The sequence below is a fragment of the Heptranchias perlo genome, chromosome 24 (assembly GCF_035084215.1).
Source record: "Heptranchias perlo isolate sHepPer1 chromosome 24, sHepPer1.hap1, whole genome shotgun sequence".
Taxonomy (NCBI): Eukaryota; Metazoa; Chordata; class Chondrichthyes; order Hexanchiformes; family Hexanchidae; genus Heptranchias; species Heptranchias perlo.
The window spans coordinates 13,672,928-13,691,866 of NC_090348.1; the positions used below are offsets into that span (position 1 = coordinate 13,672,928).

General features: G+C 46.6%; 1 protein-coding gene across 1 annotated transcript in view; it reads left to right on the forward strand.

The window, feature by feature from the left end:
* Positions 1 to 18,939, forward strand: part of ano2b (anoctamin 2b) — a 135,145-nt gene that overhangs the window by 49,701 nt on the left and 66,505 nt on the right. Inside the window, exons 6-12 of the mRNA XM_068004575.1 lie at positions 3,174 to 3,322; positions 3,959 to 4,013; positions 6,957 to 7,008; positions 13,898 to 13,953; positions 14,907 to 14,948; positions 16,653 to 16,717; positions 17,777 to 17,911. Of these exons, the coding sequence (XP_067860676.1) occupies positions 3,174 to 3,322; positions 3,959 to 4,013; positions 6,957 to 7,008; positions 13,898 to 13,953; positions 14,907 to 14,948; positions 16,653 to 16,717; positions 17,777 to 17,911 (554 nt within the window). The remainder of the gene's footprint in view (positions 1 to 3,173; positions 3,323 to 3,958; positions 4,014 to 6,956; positions 7,009 to 13,897; positions 13,954 to 14,906; positions 14,949 to 16,652; positions 16,718 to 17,776; positions 17,912 to 18,939) is intronic.

The following is an 18,939-nucleotide window of genomic DNA, read 5'->3' on the forward strand; positions in this document are numbered from 1 at the left end:
GCGGTTACTCCTACTGTGTGGCTGAAGTCTGTCAGGGGTGTTTATAAGACTAACTGGCAACAGCTCAATAGCAATTGCTAGAAATTATTTTTTTCAATAACAACTTTCACCTAAATCATTTCTTTAACACAGACAACTAAGTGTAGGAATAGGATATGAGCAGCACATGATGTGCATGAATTGGAGTTTGTGTAGGCTGGAGCTGAGGAGAGGGAGGGCTAGAGAATTCAAACCCGGAGGTTGATTTTAACTTTTCAAGGTGGGCATTCCTGGAACAATCAATGAAACAATGGCAGTTTTATCCCTCGCCCATATTACACTCCACTGACTTCAATGGAGGGTAAAATCGGGTGGGATGTAAAACAAGCATTGCACGCAATCCCGTCAGTTTCTCGACGGTTGGGTTCGGCTAAAGTTGCCCTCTAACAAGCTGATGACCTTTCATCAGAACTGGCTGATTTGAAGGGGGTAATTTTAGGGGGCAATTGTGGGTGCGTTGGGGGCAGGGGGCTCCGAAAATCGCGGAAATCCCGTTCGGATTCGGAAGCCGGCTCCAACCCGCCGACTTCCGAGTTTCCCAGGGAACCACTTGTGTGCACGCGGGTGACCCAAAAACGGAAGTCCCAACGGCAATTAAAGCCGGCAGGATGACAGTTAAAGAGCCAAATGTACCTCACTGAGGTACTTAAGGTACTTTACCTGTGACAGATGAAGTAATTAGGAAGATTTTTAACTTACCTGGGCGGCTTGCCCACCGCTTCTGATTCACGCCTGGAAGGGCCAGATGAGGGAACAAGAAACTAAATAAAAAACCATGGAAGGAAGTGAAAACACTAAATAAACCTACCTTTACACCCTGCTCCGATGTCCGCTGTCTCTCGCTCTGATGTCCCCCTCTTCACCCCCCCCGATCTTCCCCCCGATGTTCCCCTCTTCACCGCTCCGATCTTCCCCCGATGTCCCCCTCTTCACCCCCTGATTTTCCCCCCGATGTTCCCCTCTTCACCGCTCCGATCTTCCCCCGATGTCCCCCTCTTCACCCCCTGATCTTCCCCCCGATGTCCTCCTCTTCACCCCCCCGATCTTCCCCCCCGTGTCCCCCTCTTCACCCCCCCGCTTCACCCCCCCGATGTCCTCCTCTTCACCCCCCGATGTCCTCCTCTTCACCCCCCGATGTCCTCCTCTTCACCCCCCGATGTCCTCCTCTTCACCCCCATGTCCCCACCATGTACCCCTCTTCACCCCTCCTGATGCCCTCCGATCTTCTCCTGTCCCCCCCGATCTTCTCCTATCCCCCCCGATCTTCTCCTATCCCCCCCGATCTTCTCCCATCCCCCCCCATCTTCTCCTATCCCCCCCAATCTTCTCCGATCCCCCCCGATCTTATCCCATCCCCCCCGATCTTCTCCCATCCCCCCCGATCTTCTCCCATCCCCCCCGATATTCCCCTCTCCCCCCCCCGATCTTCCCTCTCACCTCCCCCCTCCCCGGTCCTCCTGTCCAGTGCCCGATCTTCCATTCTCCCCGCCCCGGTCTTCCGTTCCAATGCCGGATGACGTCTCGCTCTCTCTCTTTCTCGCCTCCACCCCACCTCGCGTTGCAGCTCCTGACGGCAGCCAGACTGTCAATCAGGCTGGCTGCCGGGCGTGAAACCCGGAGAGGAGTTAATCATCAGCAATCAACGTGCGATCGCGTCGGAAACGGTAAGTTTTGTTCATGCGGGTTTGCCACGTGCACCTTCACCCCCCCTCACTGCCAACCCGCCACCATTGTAAAATCGAGCCCCAACTGTTTCCCACCGGGCTGGAGATGGGCATGGACAGATCAGCTGCCCGTTTTACACCACACATGATTTTCCTTCGGGCGGGGTGTAAAAAGGGGTCTGGCCTGCTGCTGCCCGTTTCTCGGCAGGTAGGAAACGGTTCAAATCGACCCCCTGGAGTTGACAAACTCAGCAGTGTGCTGGTACAGGGCTACAGGTGGGTGATATTGCAGAAGTGGCATTTGGCTATTTTGGTGAAAGGTTGTTTGTGGAGTTTGAAGCTGAGCTCAGGGTCGAGCTCCAATCAATCTTTTGTAAGCGAGGGTTCAAAGGTTGGATTAACATTCTTAAGTTTTGTATGATGCCCCTTTGCGGCCAAGGAGAAATGTTACAGATCTTTATCTCGGACTAATGGGCTAAGTGGCTTTTTCTGCTTCCATACTTTCTTGTGTTCTTCCCTAATTCTGTGTCTTTGCCCTGGGTCCTTAACCCATTTCCTTTGCTGTTAGAATTGCCTGTTGTGTATCTAATCTATAATTATATAAACACATTCAAGACAACTAACTTGAATAGACTAAAATTACAAAAAGATCTTTTTAAATGAAGCTTTTGAGTAATGTTTATTTTCATGTATGGACAGGTCTCTAAATAGATGGCAGCCTGTCAGCGGAATCATTGACGGCTGACTCTAAACAGTAACGCTGTCAGTAATTTAGTAGGAAAATGGAATTGTGATATTGGATTAAATCTGTCAGGTAATGGAAATTAAGATTTATGGGGTGATTTTGTGAGTGAATGAGTGAAAAGTTATGTTGGAGGCACTGATTCTGCACCTTAATTTCTGATATGTGCTGAAGTGGCTCCGTGTTGAAGGCATTAATTTTGCTGAACCATAAGGATATTGAGGCATCCTGTTTCAAATCACAGAACATGAAATGTTCACTACAGCCAGAGAAGTCGAATTTACCCACTTTATTTTCAAAGCAAGATATGGCCTTATTTGAAATATCATAATATGCTTCTTATATTTTTCCTGTGTCAGTGACAAAACTGACTACCTGAACGATTACAACGATTTTGGTCATTTGATGGAATCTGCTTAGTTTCACATGCTGCGATCTATCATTAGAAAATCTGGTTTCTGGTATGCTTTAATTAATATTTCCTATCTGGCCTTCTCGCTGATAAGATATGCAATTCAGTTGACATATAACCTTAATCAATTTTTCACTAAATATATATTTTTCAAAATTGAAATTTCCAGCTTGAGAATTGTATCCGTAATTGTAATCAGGCATTTAAAGGTATTTGGGGGGAGCAGGGAGAAACTATTTAAAATTTAAATTCTAAATGAAGCTCTGCTTTCAAGTTAATTGAGCGTTCATGCTGAACTACTTTTATCCTTTCTCAGGCTTTTGAAATAAAACAGGAGGGCGGAATCACAGCAAAAGTGAACTCAATCTGGCAAAAGGTCACAAAGCCTTTACAGCCCAAAGTTGGATGGTCGATCCAGACAAGCAAGCACCTAGCGCACCCTTTCAGCAGAGACAAGATCCATTTGTAAGTAGTGCACACAAAAATCCTGTTTTGAAATTCACATAATTTTAATAAGGATTAGTTTTGATAACTTTTAGAGGTTCTGGTGTGTACATCAAAGATTAAAGCAATGCACAGAATGACCATTGCACTGGCCAAATGATCATGGAATTTATCATCAAAATTTGTAGTTCATAATTTGTTTTAAGTATCGGCTGCTACGAGAAAATAATTCTTGGCCAATTCTGTACTTTGTAGGGTTATTAATTGCCTCTGGCTATTAAAAATTGCCTTTCTATGAAACAATTGGGTTTCATTTAACATATAGAGGATAGAATAGAATCATACAATCGTAAAATTTTACAGCACAGAAGGAGGCCATTTGGCCCATCATGGCTGTGATGCCTTTTATATAGGTGAGATGAAGAGAAAGTAGAAGAAATAAAGGAGTGGACAGTTAAACATGTTGTGGCGGGGGGGTGGAGCAAACGCTTGGCTGAAAAGATGTGTTTTAAAAAGCTTTTTGGTGGAGAGGAGGAGGGGTTCAAGCAGGAGTTTCAGAGAGTATGCCTGAAGAGGCGGAAGGTTCTGCTGCCAATGGGGCAATGGAGGGAAGGGGGGGATGCACAAACAATTAACCATATCTGTATTTTTTTTCAGGTACAACATAACGAATAAGGAAACCTTTTTTGACAATGCAACCCGGAGTCGAATAGTAAGTCAAACAATCAGACTGTAGGGAGTAGAGCCGTTTTTAACTGCTTTGAACCTGAAAGCGCCTCTCGGCCTCCCATCACTATAATTTGTTGCTTGACAACAATGGGAGGATATACGAGATGGGGCAGGTTTCAATTGTTCACCAAATACGAGCACACACATCAAAATATTGGATCTGAAATCGCATGGATTTCATACTGTTTCCTACTAACTACTGGTGTGGAACGACATGCGCTGGAACACGCATTGGGAATTGAGGCACGGAGGTCAGTAGGCTCTGTTTATTTTCCATCCGTTAATATGAACGAATGGAAAGTCTTGTGTGGCCCTGATGACCTCCGAGCTGGTGATGAAGCCCCACACCTGGAAAGTGAATTCATGAGATCTGCCTTTTAATTCCAACATTAGGTGGTAAATTTTAACTTCTAGCCGGGGGGGAGAAGGGAGATTTTGGGCACGAAACCTGGAAGGTAAGTGGTAATGAGGCCAATCAATTTTACTTCTGATTTCGCACCCAGCAGCCAGACTAATCGGCTGACTGGCTGTCGGCAGGAAGGCCGGTTGTAGCAGGCCACAGTTAGGGATCGGAGGGAGAGAGGGAGGGAGGGAGCGATCATAGGCCAGGGAGAAGATCAGGGGGGGGCAGGGAAGAAGAACGGGGGTACGGGGAGAAGATTGGGGGGGGCCGGGGAGGAGATTGGGGGAGGCCGGGGAGGAGATTGGGGGAGGCCGGGGAGGAGATTGGGGGAGGCCGGGGAGGAGATTGGGGGAGGCCGGGGAGGAGATTGGGGGTGCCGGGAAGGAGATCAGGGGGGCAGGGGAGGAGATCAGGGGACCAGGAAGAAGAACAGAGGTCGCTGGAGGTCGGGTGAAGAATCAGAGGTAGGTCAGGGTCAACAATGGGAGTGGGGCTTCCACCATCAGTTGGTGGGGGGGGGGGGGTTCTTGTTGACCCCAGGTGAGTTTGTTGGACCTGGATGAAGCTCTCCTGCTCCTCTGGACCCACAAGCAGTGCAATAAATGCACTCACCTCCAGCCCTTTTCACCTACTTTCACCTGACGTGAATGGCAAGCGATGGGAAACCAGAACAGGTAAGGTTAAATAAATTTTAATTGTCCAGTACACAAAATATTAAGTACCTCAAGTATCTCAATGAGTTACATTGCACTTTTAAGTATCGGCCCGCCGGCTTTAAGTGGGGGCGGGACTTCCTGGTGTCCGCTGCTCAGACGCAGAAAAACCTGCCTGGATTAAACCCAGAATTGGGCGCGTTGGAGCTGAGATCCGTTCCTGCTCCAAAAACGTGCTATTTTAATGTCCCACTCACCCCCCAACCCACCCGTTATTGGGGGTTAAAATTTACCCCTAGGCACTTGGATCAAATTGAAAAGTAAATATACTTGGTGGAATGTGCTGTGATTGGATTGGCCTGTAAATCACTTTGAACTGTAAAATAATACATGGGCTGGAGATTTCCTTGGAGCTGTTCCCAATCCATTGCCGAAACTTTGTCGGAGAGTGCTCCGCCCATTGCTTGTACGGCCTAAACAGCAGTCCTGGGGCCAGTTTAAGCAATCATGCTGCTGCCAGCCTGACCGCACCCCCACCCCCAATTGATTGCCTCCCAACCACCCCCCCCCCCCTCCTGGAATTAAGCCCCTTCCCCTTGTGACTGTGCTCGCAGCTCGCTAGCATTAAACAAATGAGGCTAGGCTGTCAAAATGGCTCTGACCTCTCAGCAAGGACATTAGGCGGGTGTGGCGCCTGCCAGAAGTCCAACCAATGTGAAAATCGCCCCCTTAGATTCCCTAATCATTTTATTTTTAAGGAAACCAACCTACAGATGATGAAGGAGCAAAAATAAAAAAGCTGTAAGAATGAATTTGATTTTGTAATTCAATGTACAGGTCTTGGCTAGGCCCAAATTACACAGGCCTTAAACAATCTGGAGCCACATTTTCCTCGTCCACTGATTCCAGTGAAAAAGTAGACGCGCACTAAACAAATCTTGTGAAAACTGACTACAGATTATTCATTTTTTTTTGAAGCGCTGCTCTGAAGATTTTCCTCTTGTCCAAAAATGATTTTTGCAAAACTTAATGAAAAGTGAGAGAAGAAGCAACATCAGACAGATGTAGGTTGAAGCATACAGTCTAGGCTGACACTCCAGTGCTGTAGTGAGGGAGTGCTGCAGAGGCAGTTGCCTTCGATCATTGGAATTAAGTTTGCCAAGACATGCAAGTATGGTTGGTGCCATAATGGCAGGTGCAGCCAGTGGGCCCTGCCATACCTTCTGTCCCATTCTTACTGTGTGTTATAAGGTGCCTCCACCCCATCCCCATCAATGACTTTAGTTTCACTTCCTGCCTGCCATAGGACACTAGAGTAGCCACTCAGGGTCTAGCGGTTTCTTGAGCTCTTGTGAAAGTTAGCATTGGAAGAATTCCCTTTCTTTCTCATCTGTTCCTTTTCTGCTGAAATCCTATGAATGCTTCTGGTGATTTAGATGAGCAATAATGGACTAATTTTTGGGATGTTTAAGGACAAATTTACTGTAAATAAAAATTGTTCCAAAAATACATATTAGTTCAAAAATAGTGAAAAAAATCTAATAAAACCCCGGCTGTACTGTAAACATCTCAACAAAATAGCTGCACAAAGTCTGCCCCTTTAAGAGCTTCATTGCACCTGGAGCTTCTCTTGTGTCCATGCAAACTGGACTTTGAAGGCAAAAAGTGCAAAGTAACTACAATGAACTTTCACCAGCTATTCATTCACATATCCTTCTCTGCATTCTGTGACCTTAATGAGGTTGTAAGCTTAGTTGCCTTGGGTCCAAGGGCAGTTTGTGGCCCGTGTGTAGCAGTTTGGGACACCCCTGCTCTCCCATGTAGATGCGGCCCTAGTTGTGCTCTTTGACTATTTTCTTATTCCTTGCAGGTTTATGAAATTTTAAAGCGAACATCTTGTACAAGAGCCAGATATCATATGGGTAAGATAATTTCAGAATCCATTACAGCATCATTCAGGGTGGTATTGAAACAATTCGTAACATGAGTGTAGACATAAAGGACTGTGATCTTTTGGAGTGTTGTGTTTTCTTTAGTCAGACATTGATGGTTTGGGCTCGATTTTAAACGTAAATTGCGGGTGCGTTGGGTGCGGGGAGGCTGTGAAAATTGCAGAAATGCAGAGCGGGTTCGGAAGCTGGCTGTAACCCGCCGACTTCCGAGTTCCCCACAGACGCACCTGTGTGCGCGCGGGCGTCCCGCCGGCAATTAAAACCGGTGGAATGACAGTTAAAGAACCAAAAGTACCTCATTGAGGTACGTAAGGCACTTTACTTGTGACATATCAGGTAGTTGGAACGATTTTTAACGTTCCCACAGCTTCCCACAGCTTCTGATTCACGTCTGGTGAAACTAGACCTGAAGGGCCAGATCAGGCAAAAAGAAACGAAATAAATTAAATAACAAACGATTGCACAAAGTTAAAACACAAAATAAACCTACCTTTCCACCCTGCTCTGATGTCCGATGTCTCCCTCTCCGATGTCCCTCTCAGCCCCTGATGTCCACCTCTCCGATCTCCCCCTCTTCCCCCCCCATGTCCCCCCGATCTCTCTCTCTTTCTTCAATCCCCCTCTCCCCCCGATCTTCCCCTCTCCCCTCCAATCTTCCCCTCTTTCCCCCCACGATCTTGCCCTCTTCTCCCCGATCTTGCCCTCTCCCCCCCCGATCTTGCCCTTTCCCCACCCCCGATCTTGCCCTCTCTCCCCCCCCGATCTTGCTCTCTCCCCCCCCGATCTTGCTCTCTCCCCCCCCGATCTTGCTCTCTCCCCCCCCGATCTTGCTCTCTCCCCCCCTGATCTTGCTCTCTCCCCCCTGATCTTGCTCTCTCCCCCCCCCGATCTTGCTCACTCCCCCCCAATCTTGCTCACTCCCCCCCCGATCTTCCCCTCTTCCCCCCATCTTCCCCTCTTCCCCCCGATCTTGCCCTCTCCCCCCAGATCTTGCACTCTCACCACCCCCGATCTTGCACTCTCCCCCCGATCTTCCCCTCTTCCCCCCGATCTTCCCCTCTTCCCCCCGATCTTCCCCTCTTCCCCCCGATCTTCCCCTCTTCCCCCCAATCTTCCCCTCTCCCCACCCCCGATCTTGCCCTCTCCCCCCCGATCTTGCCCTCTCCCCCCCGATCTTGCCCTCTCCCCCCCGATCTTGCCCTCTCCCCCCCGATCTTGCCCTCTCCCCCCCGATCTTGCCCTCTCCCCCCCGATCTTGCCCTCTCCCCCCCGATCTTGCCCTCTCCCCCCCGATCTTGCCCTCTCCCCCCCGATCTTGCCCTCTTCCCCCCGATCTTGCCCTCTCCCCCCCGATCTTGCCCTCTCCCCCCCGATCTTGCCCTCTCCCCCCCGATCTTGCCCTCTCCCCCCCGATCTTGCCCTCTCCCCCCCGATCTTGCCCTCTCCCCCCCGATCTTGCCCTCTCCCCCCCGATCTTGCCCTCTCCCCCCCGATCTTGCCCTCTCCCCCCCCGATCTTGCCCTCTCCCCCCCGATCTTGCCCTCTCCCCCCCGATCTTGCCCTCTCCCCCCCGATCTTGCCCTCTCCCCCCCCGATCTTGCCCTCTCCCCCCCGATCTTGCCCTCTCCCCACCCCCGATCTTGCCCTCTCCCCCCGATCTTGCCCTCTCCCCCCGATCTTGCCCTCTCCCCCCGATCTTGCCCTCTCCCCCCGATCTTGCCCTCTCCCCCCCGATCTTGCCCTCTCCCCCCCGATCTTGCCCTCTCCCCCCCCGATCTTGCCCTCTCCCCCCCGATCTTGCCCTCTCCCCACCCCCGATCTTGCCCTCTCCCCCCGATCTTGCCCTCTCCCCCCGATCTTGCCCTCTCCCCCCCGATCTTGCCCTCTCCCCCCCGATCTTGCCCTCTCCCCACCCCTGATCTTGCCCTCTCCACCCCCCATCTTCCCCTCTTCCCCCCGATCTTGCCCTCTCCCCCCCGATCTTGCCCTCTCCCCACCCCCGATCTTGCCCTCTCCCCCCGATCTTGCCCTCTCCCCCCGATCTTGCCCTCTCCCCCCGATCTTGCCCTCTTCTCCCCGATCTTGCCCTCTTCTCCCCGATCTTGCCCTCTCCCCCCCCGATCTTGCCCTCTCCACCTCCCATCTTCCCCTCTTCTCCCCGATCTTGCCCTCCCCCCCCCTGCCCCGATCTTGCCTTCTCCCCCCCACCCCGATCTTGCCCCCTCTCCCCCCGATCTTCCGTTCCAGCGCTGGATGACGTCTCGCTCTCTCTCTTTCTCTTTGGCCCCCCCCCGCCCCCCACTTGCGTTGCAGCTCCTGTCGGCATCCAGCTTGTCAATCAGGCTGGCTGCCGGGCGTGAAACCCGGAAAGACCTTTAATCACCATCAATTATGTTGCGATCGTGTTGGAAACGGTAAGTTTTTTTTATTCGGGTTTGCCACGCACACCTTCACCCCCCCCTCGCTGCCAACCCGCCACCATTTTAAAATTGAGCCCTTTATGTTTAAACTTCCTCTGACTCTGCTGCTACAGGATCTTGGGGAAACATATGTTAAAAATGTTTCTATTCATTTAAATACAGTTCTCAGCGGGTTAAATAGAACAGGGAAGCCGGGAAATGTTGATTAAGATTCAGATGAAGAGTCTAAACCAGGCTGCTTTTGCCAACGAAGCTTAAGGGGCAATTTTAACCCTGCCCACCCGGCAGAAACCGGTCAGGCGAGTAGTTAAAATTGGCTGGAAGACTTACCCGCTCCCTTCCCGCGGTCCTGAATTATTCCTGCCCTTCTGAGTGGGCGGCAACAAGACCCGTCTGACACCGGCGGGGTCCTTCTTTAAATATGCAGATTGGGGCTTCGATTACATCATTGGGGCCCGACTGCTATTTTAATGAGTGGCCTGAGCGGGAAAGAGTTACAAAGAGATGTGTTTTTTTCACTTTCCTTGTGGGGCCGTCAGGAGCAGGAGCGCTCCTTCAGCCTACAGGGAGAGATTAGGCCTCCCCTGCCCCGGGCTCCCCTCTCTTCCTGATCACAAAACCCTCCCGAAAACCTCCTCCCTGTGACTTACCTGGATGCTGGGGACCATTCCTTCTGCTCCCACCCACCGACCAACTTCTGCCCAACAATCTGCTCCCACCCACCGACCAACTTCTGCCCAACAATCTGCTCCCACTCACCGACCACCTTCTGCCCAACAATCTGCTCCCACCCACCGACCAACCTCTGCCCAACAATCTGCTCCCACCCACCGACCACCTTCTGCCCAACAATCTGCTCCCACTCACCGACCACCTTCTGCCCAACAATCTGCTCCCACCCACCGACCACCTTCTGCCCAACAATCTGCTCCCACCCACCGACCAACTTCTGCCCAACAATCTGCTCCCACCCACCGACCAACTTCTGCCCAACAATCTGCTCCCACTCACCGACCACCTTCTGCCCAACAATCTGCTCCCACCCACCGACCAACTTCTGCCCAACAATCTGCTCCCACCCACCGACCAACTTCTGCCCAACAATCTGCTCCCACCCACCGACCACCTTCTGCCCAACAATCTGCTCCCACCCACCGACCAACTTCTGCCCAACAATCTGCTCCCACCCACCGACCAACTTCTGCCCAACAATCTGCTCCCACTCACCGACCAACTTCTGCCCAACAATCTGCTCCCACTCACCGACCACCTTCCACTTTCCACCAGTTTTGGGCGGGCAGCTGACATTGCAGATGAAGTCCGGGAGTTAAAATCGACCAGGGCTCACGCTGCTGAGGTCAGGAAAGTTTGGCTCTCGCCTCTGTCCCTGACCGTGAGAGTCCCTTCCCGAATTAAAATTGGGGCTTTAGTTTAGAGATTCCAGGAACGTACCTCAGGGTTTCCACCAAAATTACAGTAGGAGATTGGGGAACTCCCATGGAAGTTCTAACCCAGTAAATAAAACAAGCATCAGATTGAATAGGGTTAATTATTGTTAATCTAATTATATTATCCAATCATAGGAATAGAATACACACCAAATGCTTATTTTTCCTGCTGAAATTAATAATGACTGGTCAACAATTTACCAGTGAATTAACTCGAGGGTTCAAGCACAACCTCCTATTATAGGTCTACGGCCTACACCATTTGTATGTAGGTAGCTCAATGATCAGTCCCTTGGATCTCATTAACTGAGAAAAATAATAGAAAATGCTATCAACTCAATATTTTAAAACTCCCAGCAACCTGTATATCAGAACCCTCCATGCTTATTCTTCCATACCTGAGCTTCCCAGAGGGATGAGAGTGCTGCATACCTTCATTCATACCTTCAGTTACAACGAAATCAAACAAAACCCTCCTGTTTATATCCTTCTTTAGTTTGTCTGAAACTCTTAAAGGTCGTATGGTTATGCTGAACACTTCTTGTGTTCTCCAGTCTACCCCAATTCTCCTATGTATTTTTTCATACCATCTTCTTTTTACATGTTTTGTATTAGCACTTGTTCACGACACACACATTAACACCCAATGCAATTAAAAACCAATTCCCTGCAGCATAGGTAGTAGCTGGTTTTAAAGCTAATCTTGGGAATAATAGTAGCCCAATTTGCAAGCGTTGGGTTGTGCAGTGGCCACAAGGGATTTTCTTATGATTGACTTCCTCAGCATGATTTGAAATTCCCTCTATGGGCCACATTAGGAGTGCTGACTTGATGCAAATTAGAGCTTGATGCTCCATGATAAATGGAACACTCATGATACTATTGTGATACCTTACATGAATAGAAATTCCAACCAAATGATCTGTTTCTCCATGCTGCCTGTCACCACCAGCTGTAAAACATGGAAAGCAGGGTTAGCTGAGAGAAACTATACTAACCTATCGGACTGTGTGACAATTTATTGGAATGCATTTGCTGATTAATGCTTGATTTGCCTACCCATTTCTTACAATGGAAACTGTTCTGTTTTATAGAGGTCAGTGTATTGTCACCATTGTCATTGATGTTGATTAAAAACGGGACAGATTGTCCAACAAAATCTCCAAGCTAATTTGAAGTGTTCGTGGGTATTATAAACTTCCGCTAATATTTCCACTAAAATCTTGTAATGAAAAGTGTGCCCTTGAAATGACGACGTGTGAATATTAGTAAATGAATATTTAATAAATTCACATAACATGCCTTTGTCTGCTATATAAATGAAGGCAGTAGTCATTCACAAAGGAATTCCACACATTAATTTTTGCACAACGTAAAGTCAAATCCCCTGTGGCTTAGACTGCAGTTATATTGCAGCTGTCAGTCACAGACCAGTATCAGTGGACTGTGCGGTTCAGCTGGCAGACTGGAGAAAGGCAACTCGAGTTGCACTGAGGTCAGCCACAAATGATGTCTTTTCATTTGTGCCCGGATACATGCAGAGAGCTCTGCAGCCAGGTCACTAATTTTCAATCTCAGGAGGGTAAGATACCTAAATAACTTTCTAAAGTTCCTAGGAGGTCCAGTGGAGGTCTTGGGCACATTTTTTTTATTCGTTCATGGGATGTGGGCGTCACTGGCAAGGCCAGCATTTATTGCCCATCCCTAATTGCCCTTGAGAAGGTGGTGGTGAGACGCCTTCTTGAACCACTACTGTCCATGCGGTGAAAGTTCTCCCACAGTGCTGTTAGGTAGGGAGTTCCAGGATTTTGACCCAGCGACGATGAAGGAACGGCGATATATTTCCAAGTCAGGATGGTGTGTGCCTTGGAGAGGAACGTGCAGGTGGTTTTGTTCCCATGTGCCTGCTGCCCTTGTCCTTCTAGGTGGTAGAGGTCGCGGGTTTGGGAGGTGCTGTCGAAGAAGCCATGGCGAGTTGCTGCTGTGCATCCTGTGGATGATGCACACTGCAGCCACGGAGAGTATTCCATCACACTCCTGACTTGTGCCTTGTAGATGGTGGAAAGACTTTGGGGAGTCAGGAGGTGAGTCACTTGCCATAGAATACCCAGCCTCCGACCTGCTTTAGTAGCCACAGTATTTATATGGCTGGTTCAGTTAAGTTTCTGGTTAATGGTGACCCCCAGGATGTTCATGGTGGAGGATTTGGCAATGGTAATGCCATTGAATGTCAAGGGGAGGTGGTTAGACTCTCTCTTGTTGGAGATGGTCATTGCCTGGCACTTGCCTGGTGCGAATGTTACTTGCCACTTATCAGCCCAAGCCTGAATGTTGTCCAGGTCTTGCTGCATGCGGGCACAGATTGCTTCATTATCTGAGGGGTTGCGAATGGAACTGAACACTGTGCAATCTCCAGCAAACATCCCCATTTCTGACCTTATGATGGCGGGAAGGCCATTGATGAAGCAGCTGAAGATGGTTGGGCCTAGGACACTGCCCTGAGGAACTCCTGCAGCAATGTTCTGGGGCTGAGATGATTGGCCTCCAACAACCACTACCATCTTCCTTTGTGCTAGGTATGACTCCAGCCACTGGAGAGTTTTCCCTGTCATTCCCATTGACTTCAATTTTACTAGGGCTCCTTGGTGCCACACTCGGTCAAATGCTGCCTTGATGTCAGAGGCAGTCACTCTCACCTCAACTCTGGAATTCAGCTCTTTTGTCCATGTTTGGACCAAGGCTGTAATCAGGTCTGGAGCCAAGTGGTTCAGCCTATGGTTCTAGGCTGAGATATTGATGAGTCCTGACTCAGTTATGGTTATAGGCAGTGATACTGGTGAGGCCTTGACGCAAGACTACCGTTGCAGGCTAGGACACTGGCAAACCTTTGACTGAAAGCTGTAGGATGAGATGCTGGTGAATTCTTGACTCCAATATAGGCTGGGATATAGTACCAATGTGCTGGATTCTAACTGAAAATGTGTTTTTCAGGTATAACGACTTTAATAGCAAGTGGAGTGTATGACTCAGCTTACCCTCTTCATGATGTAAGTATGATCTTTACTGCGGTACAATAGTTTCTAAAGGGGATAATATAGAAGTACACAATAATGTGTGACTTCGTGCCAGAGCATGGAGTTATACAGTGAGGTGTACAATAGAGTGGTATCACGTGAATTGATGTTATGGCTATCAACATAGTGATTATTTATCACAACAACACCATCATGAGCAAGTGGTGAATGAAAGCTATAGAGGGAACGAGGATAGGGAGAGACATTTAGAGGGAGGGAATAATTCTGACTTTGGGCGATAGTGTAAAACGCGCGATGTCAGATCAGTCGCCCGTTACACATCTCTCCCGATTTTCATTTCCATTGAGGTCAATATTTTGAAGTCAAATGGAAATGAAAATCGGGAGTGAAGTATAACAAGCAGCTGATCTGATATTGCGCGTTTTACACTATCGCCCAAAGTTAGAATTACCCCCAGAGAGTCTAAGTTTCTGTTTGCGTTTGTGTTGGCAGAGAAACCTGGCAACAAATCATCAGCTCAGCTTTGTAGTTATGAAATGGTGCATGATGCTCACAGATTTGAAAAGCTAAGAAAATAACATTGATTAGACGACAGAAAGAAAAATATACAGCAAGCAACAAACTGCTTCCAGTGGTGGTAGACAATGTTTACCAGGGCCAGTACAGTCATTAGTTATATTAATTCACGTTAAGTGAGATATTTAATATTTGGATGTGGAACTCGTTGCCCAATGTGGAACTTGCTACCAGAATAAGTTGAGGCGAATAGCATAGATGCATTTCAAGAGAAGCTAGATAAACACATGAGAGAGAATGGAATGGAGGGTTGTACTGATAGGGTTAGATGAAGAGGGGTGGTAGGAGGCTCGTGTGGAGCATAAACACCAGCATGGACCAGTTGGGCCGAATGGCCTGTTTCTGCGCTGTACACTCAAGGTAATTCTATGTAATATTTGTTTTTAAAGGGTGATTTTGAAGGCACTGACCCAGAAGAGAATGAACGCAAGGTACAGTAAACATCAAATCTATTCAGATATAATAACATCTTTCTCCGTAAGAGTATTGAAAGGTGCAGGTGCAAACTTACTGACAATATTTTAATGGCTTTGAGTAACACTTCCCATTACAGCTCTGTCCAAGTGTGTTGGCCATTGGGAAAATGGCACAATCCGAAAGAAGAGATCAAAATGATCTGAATTGGACCAATTTTTGGTTTCTTTGAAGTATTGACATTTGCCCAATTTTGGTCATTTTTGATTTGCCTCTCTCCTAAAGAATATTAAAAATATATATTCCATTGCACCTGTAGAAAAATACAAAATCCTCTTGTTGTAATGGTGGATGATAAGGTGCATAACAATGTCTAGAGCCATAGAGTGTAAGCTTTGGTTTAAGTGGGTTACTATCTCTATCTATCTGTATCTATTTATCTATCTAGAATTTAAAAAAATGGTGGGTATCATTTTTTTGTGCTTAAATGCCCCCTGTATGCCAGTTCTTGGGCATTAGTGACAGGAAAAAGTTTGCACATGACACACATTTCCAGGGCCAAGACAGGATGGTGCAGAAGGATTGTGTATCTAAAGCAGGTGGAGGTATTTAAATTGGATGTAAATCACAATCCTTTCCTCATCATTTTCTTCCCTTAACGCTGGGCATCTGCCAGTTCTTAAGAATGCTCATACAAATCCCACGTCATTTACATGCGATTTGAATGCTTTCCCAAATTTCATGTGGGAGCTTCCTGCCCATGTCTGCGATGCCCCAAAGAATGCGCATCGAGCACAACCAGTGTTACGGATCTTTGTCAGATTTTCCTCTGCCTAACTCCATAGAAACAGGTGAATAAATTGAGGAAAATTAGTCTAAATGTGTGAGGAGGGAAGAGAGACAGACATACAGAGAGAAAGGGAGAGACATACCAGGTGAGAGGCATTTAGAAAAGGGGAAATAGAATCAAGAATAAACATACAGAGAAAGAAATACGAGAGAGAGTGGACGATAGACCCAATTTAAATAAACAGCATGCTTTAAAACACCCATATTCTGCCTCTCTCGGCCCATCAAACATTGAAGTAGGTTTCCAGCTGGTTACTATAACAGCTAGTCCATTAGTAGGCAAGCACTCAGCTCACCACACTGTTCAGCACCCATTTATTAAAAAACTGCAGAACTAGACATTCGGTTAACTGTTGTAATGTGTGGACAGAAACAAAAACAGAAAAAAGGACTTCTACAGCCTGTGGTAATGCTGAAACTGTGAAGATTTTCACAAACAGCCGCCTTTGTGTCCCAGATGCTCTGTTGGTCATGCTGTGCCTTGTAAATTTCAACACTATTTCATTGGGAAAGATGGGAGCATTGGCTGCAGATTTGGCCCTATGGGGTTATAATTCACCCTCCAACTTGTGCTCCCATCTGATGAGTCTTCACACTGGAAGCAAAGCCTCTCACAATTTACCCTGAGTATTTTTACATTGGGCACAAAAGGCCCTGACCTCACAAAACATCATCATCTTATAAATGAGACAGAAGAATGTATTCACCCGTTTTGGCAACTAGATTCAAACTAGTCAACAGCCAGAAATTTGATGCTATTGCCTTCATGTAAATTGAGCCATTGTGTTTTTGACTCTGTCATAACTTTCTATTTGTGAAGATACCAGAATACTACTCTTGTAAAATATTAATGTCCTCCATTGACCTTACAGCTTCTGTATCAAGAATGGGCACGATATGGAGCGTTTTATAAATACCAGCCGATTGACCTGATAAGGTAATTTTTTTAATGTTCTTTCTTTTGAGATTCCTGAAAAGCTTTTCTGAATTGTAATGATCATATTGTGTTAAAGCCTCACACAGTGGTACAATTATGGAGATTGGGAAAAAAATAGTTTACTGAAGGAATATTAGCGTAAATTTTATAATTTGGCGCAGTCAGCGCAGAGTTTCCTGCTATGGCAGTGCATATCTGGAATTCAGTCATGGAGGTTCGAGTGTCTGATTCCTGGCCCACATAACTTACTGTCCATTAAAATTAATAACCAGAAAATGGTGTGGTTGGGAATCGGACATGCTGACCTCTGCACCTGAATTCCCAATAATGCGCTCCCATCACATGAAGGTCAACATTAGAAGCGCTAAATTATAAGGTATTCTGTTTATAATTGTGCTGTTCTCTGGAGCACTTAGTATTATAATTATTAAATGTTGAAGTTAAGTAATAAACTGAATTATGTTTTGTGAACTGCAGAGTTCAGTGCCTGAGGTGATGATTCACACTGTTTGATTGATGTCTGTTACTTCATGTGCTCGAGGTAGCCAATTAAAATCAGATAATGTTTCTCTTCATTTTTGTTGGATAAATTCTCTGATTCATGCTCCCACTGAGGGACCACCCTCGAAGGGAGGGTGAGTCGGAGATAGGACTACACTGTAGAACTGATTCTCCAATGGGCGCTTTCTTTGAGCACAGTTCCTTGATGGGGGTGTGCGATCGATTAATTTAATCCAGACTGTTTTGTCCTACCTCCTACTGATTTAATGATACTTCAATTAGACTAAACTGTTTAATAAAAACAGAAAATGCTGGAAGTACTCAGCAAGTCAGGCAGCATTTGTGGAGAGAGAAACAGAGTTAACGTTTCAGGTCGATGACCTTTCATGAGCATAGTCAGCAACCTGCAATGTTAACTCTGTTTTTCTCTCCACAGAAATTGCCTGACTTGCTGGGCGTCTCCAGCATTTTCTGTTTTTATTTCAGATTTCCAGTATCCATAGCATTTTGCTTTTGTTAAATTGTTTCATAGTTTGTTAACATATCCATCTTTCATAGAAAGTATTTTGGAGAGGAGATTGGACTATACTTTGCATGGCTGGGACTATACACTCAACTGCTGATGCCAGCGTCACTGGTTGGAATCATAGTGTTTTTTTATGGTTGTGTTACAATAGACAGTGATATACCAAGGTAAGGTTTTATTATAATCAAAAAATGAAACACTTCATGCAATCTAATCATTTAATAACAGAAAATAGGAACCGCTAAATCTACTAAAGTAATGAAATCACAATCTATTGTGTGGATTTAAAGTCCTGTAGTTCTATAAGTTGAGAACAATGATTTACCCACCAGAAACTATTAGCATCTAATATAATTAGTATATTGTATTGGTTGTAAGTAATGGCCTAGAAATTGGTCCACGCAAATCAGGCGCTATTCGGATACTAAGGCCCCAATATGGCGGGCAGGAAGCAAGCGCACATTTCCAGTCGGAAGTGCGCTGCCCTCCATTAATTTCTGTGCACAGTACTGATACCAATTGCTCAGAGCAACTTTGTTACTATTTAAAGGAAAAAAATGAATTAGGAAATTGCTGTTTTAAGTACAGAGGGAATATAGCAGAAGAGAGATATAACAAATTAAAGACAAGTTATTCAAGGGTGCAAAGAAGCAGAATTGGGTAGAGCATTGGAGTTTCTCTCCAGTGCAGGCTATGCAGGCTAAGCAGCTGGAAGATGTGTAATTGAGGCACTACAGTAACCTCTGGCAGGAGGGTGTAGTTACAGCATGAGAAGTTTACAGAGGCAGTTTTTAGTATAGATGTGGATGTATGAATTTATAATGGAGAAGTTGACAGCAGGAAGTAAAATTTTGTAGGAGATATATCCCTCTAATCTTCTGTACTGTGTAATCCAACTATAATATATTAAAAATCTTATGTCTGCACACACAGCCTGTCTACAAAACCTTACAATACACACAATAGCTGCTATTTTACAGTGAGAGTATATCGTTGTAAAATCTGGCCACCAGGTTCCCACAAATTGCTCAAAATGCTTTCTAATTTTTCTGTCATCCATTTTTTTCCCCTGGTAACTCAAACTTAAACAATTCACAATAGCATGATGAAATTTATCCATTGAATTGTCTTTTGTGTATTTTAATCCCTTCACTAAAGTTTTTATTTGAAGGCCTCCGCCTCTCTCAAAAGCCTT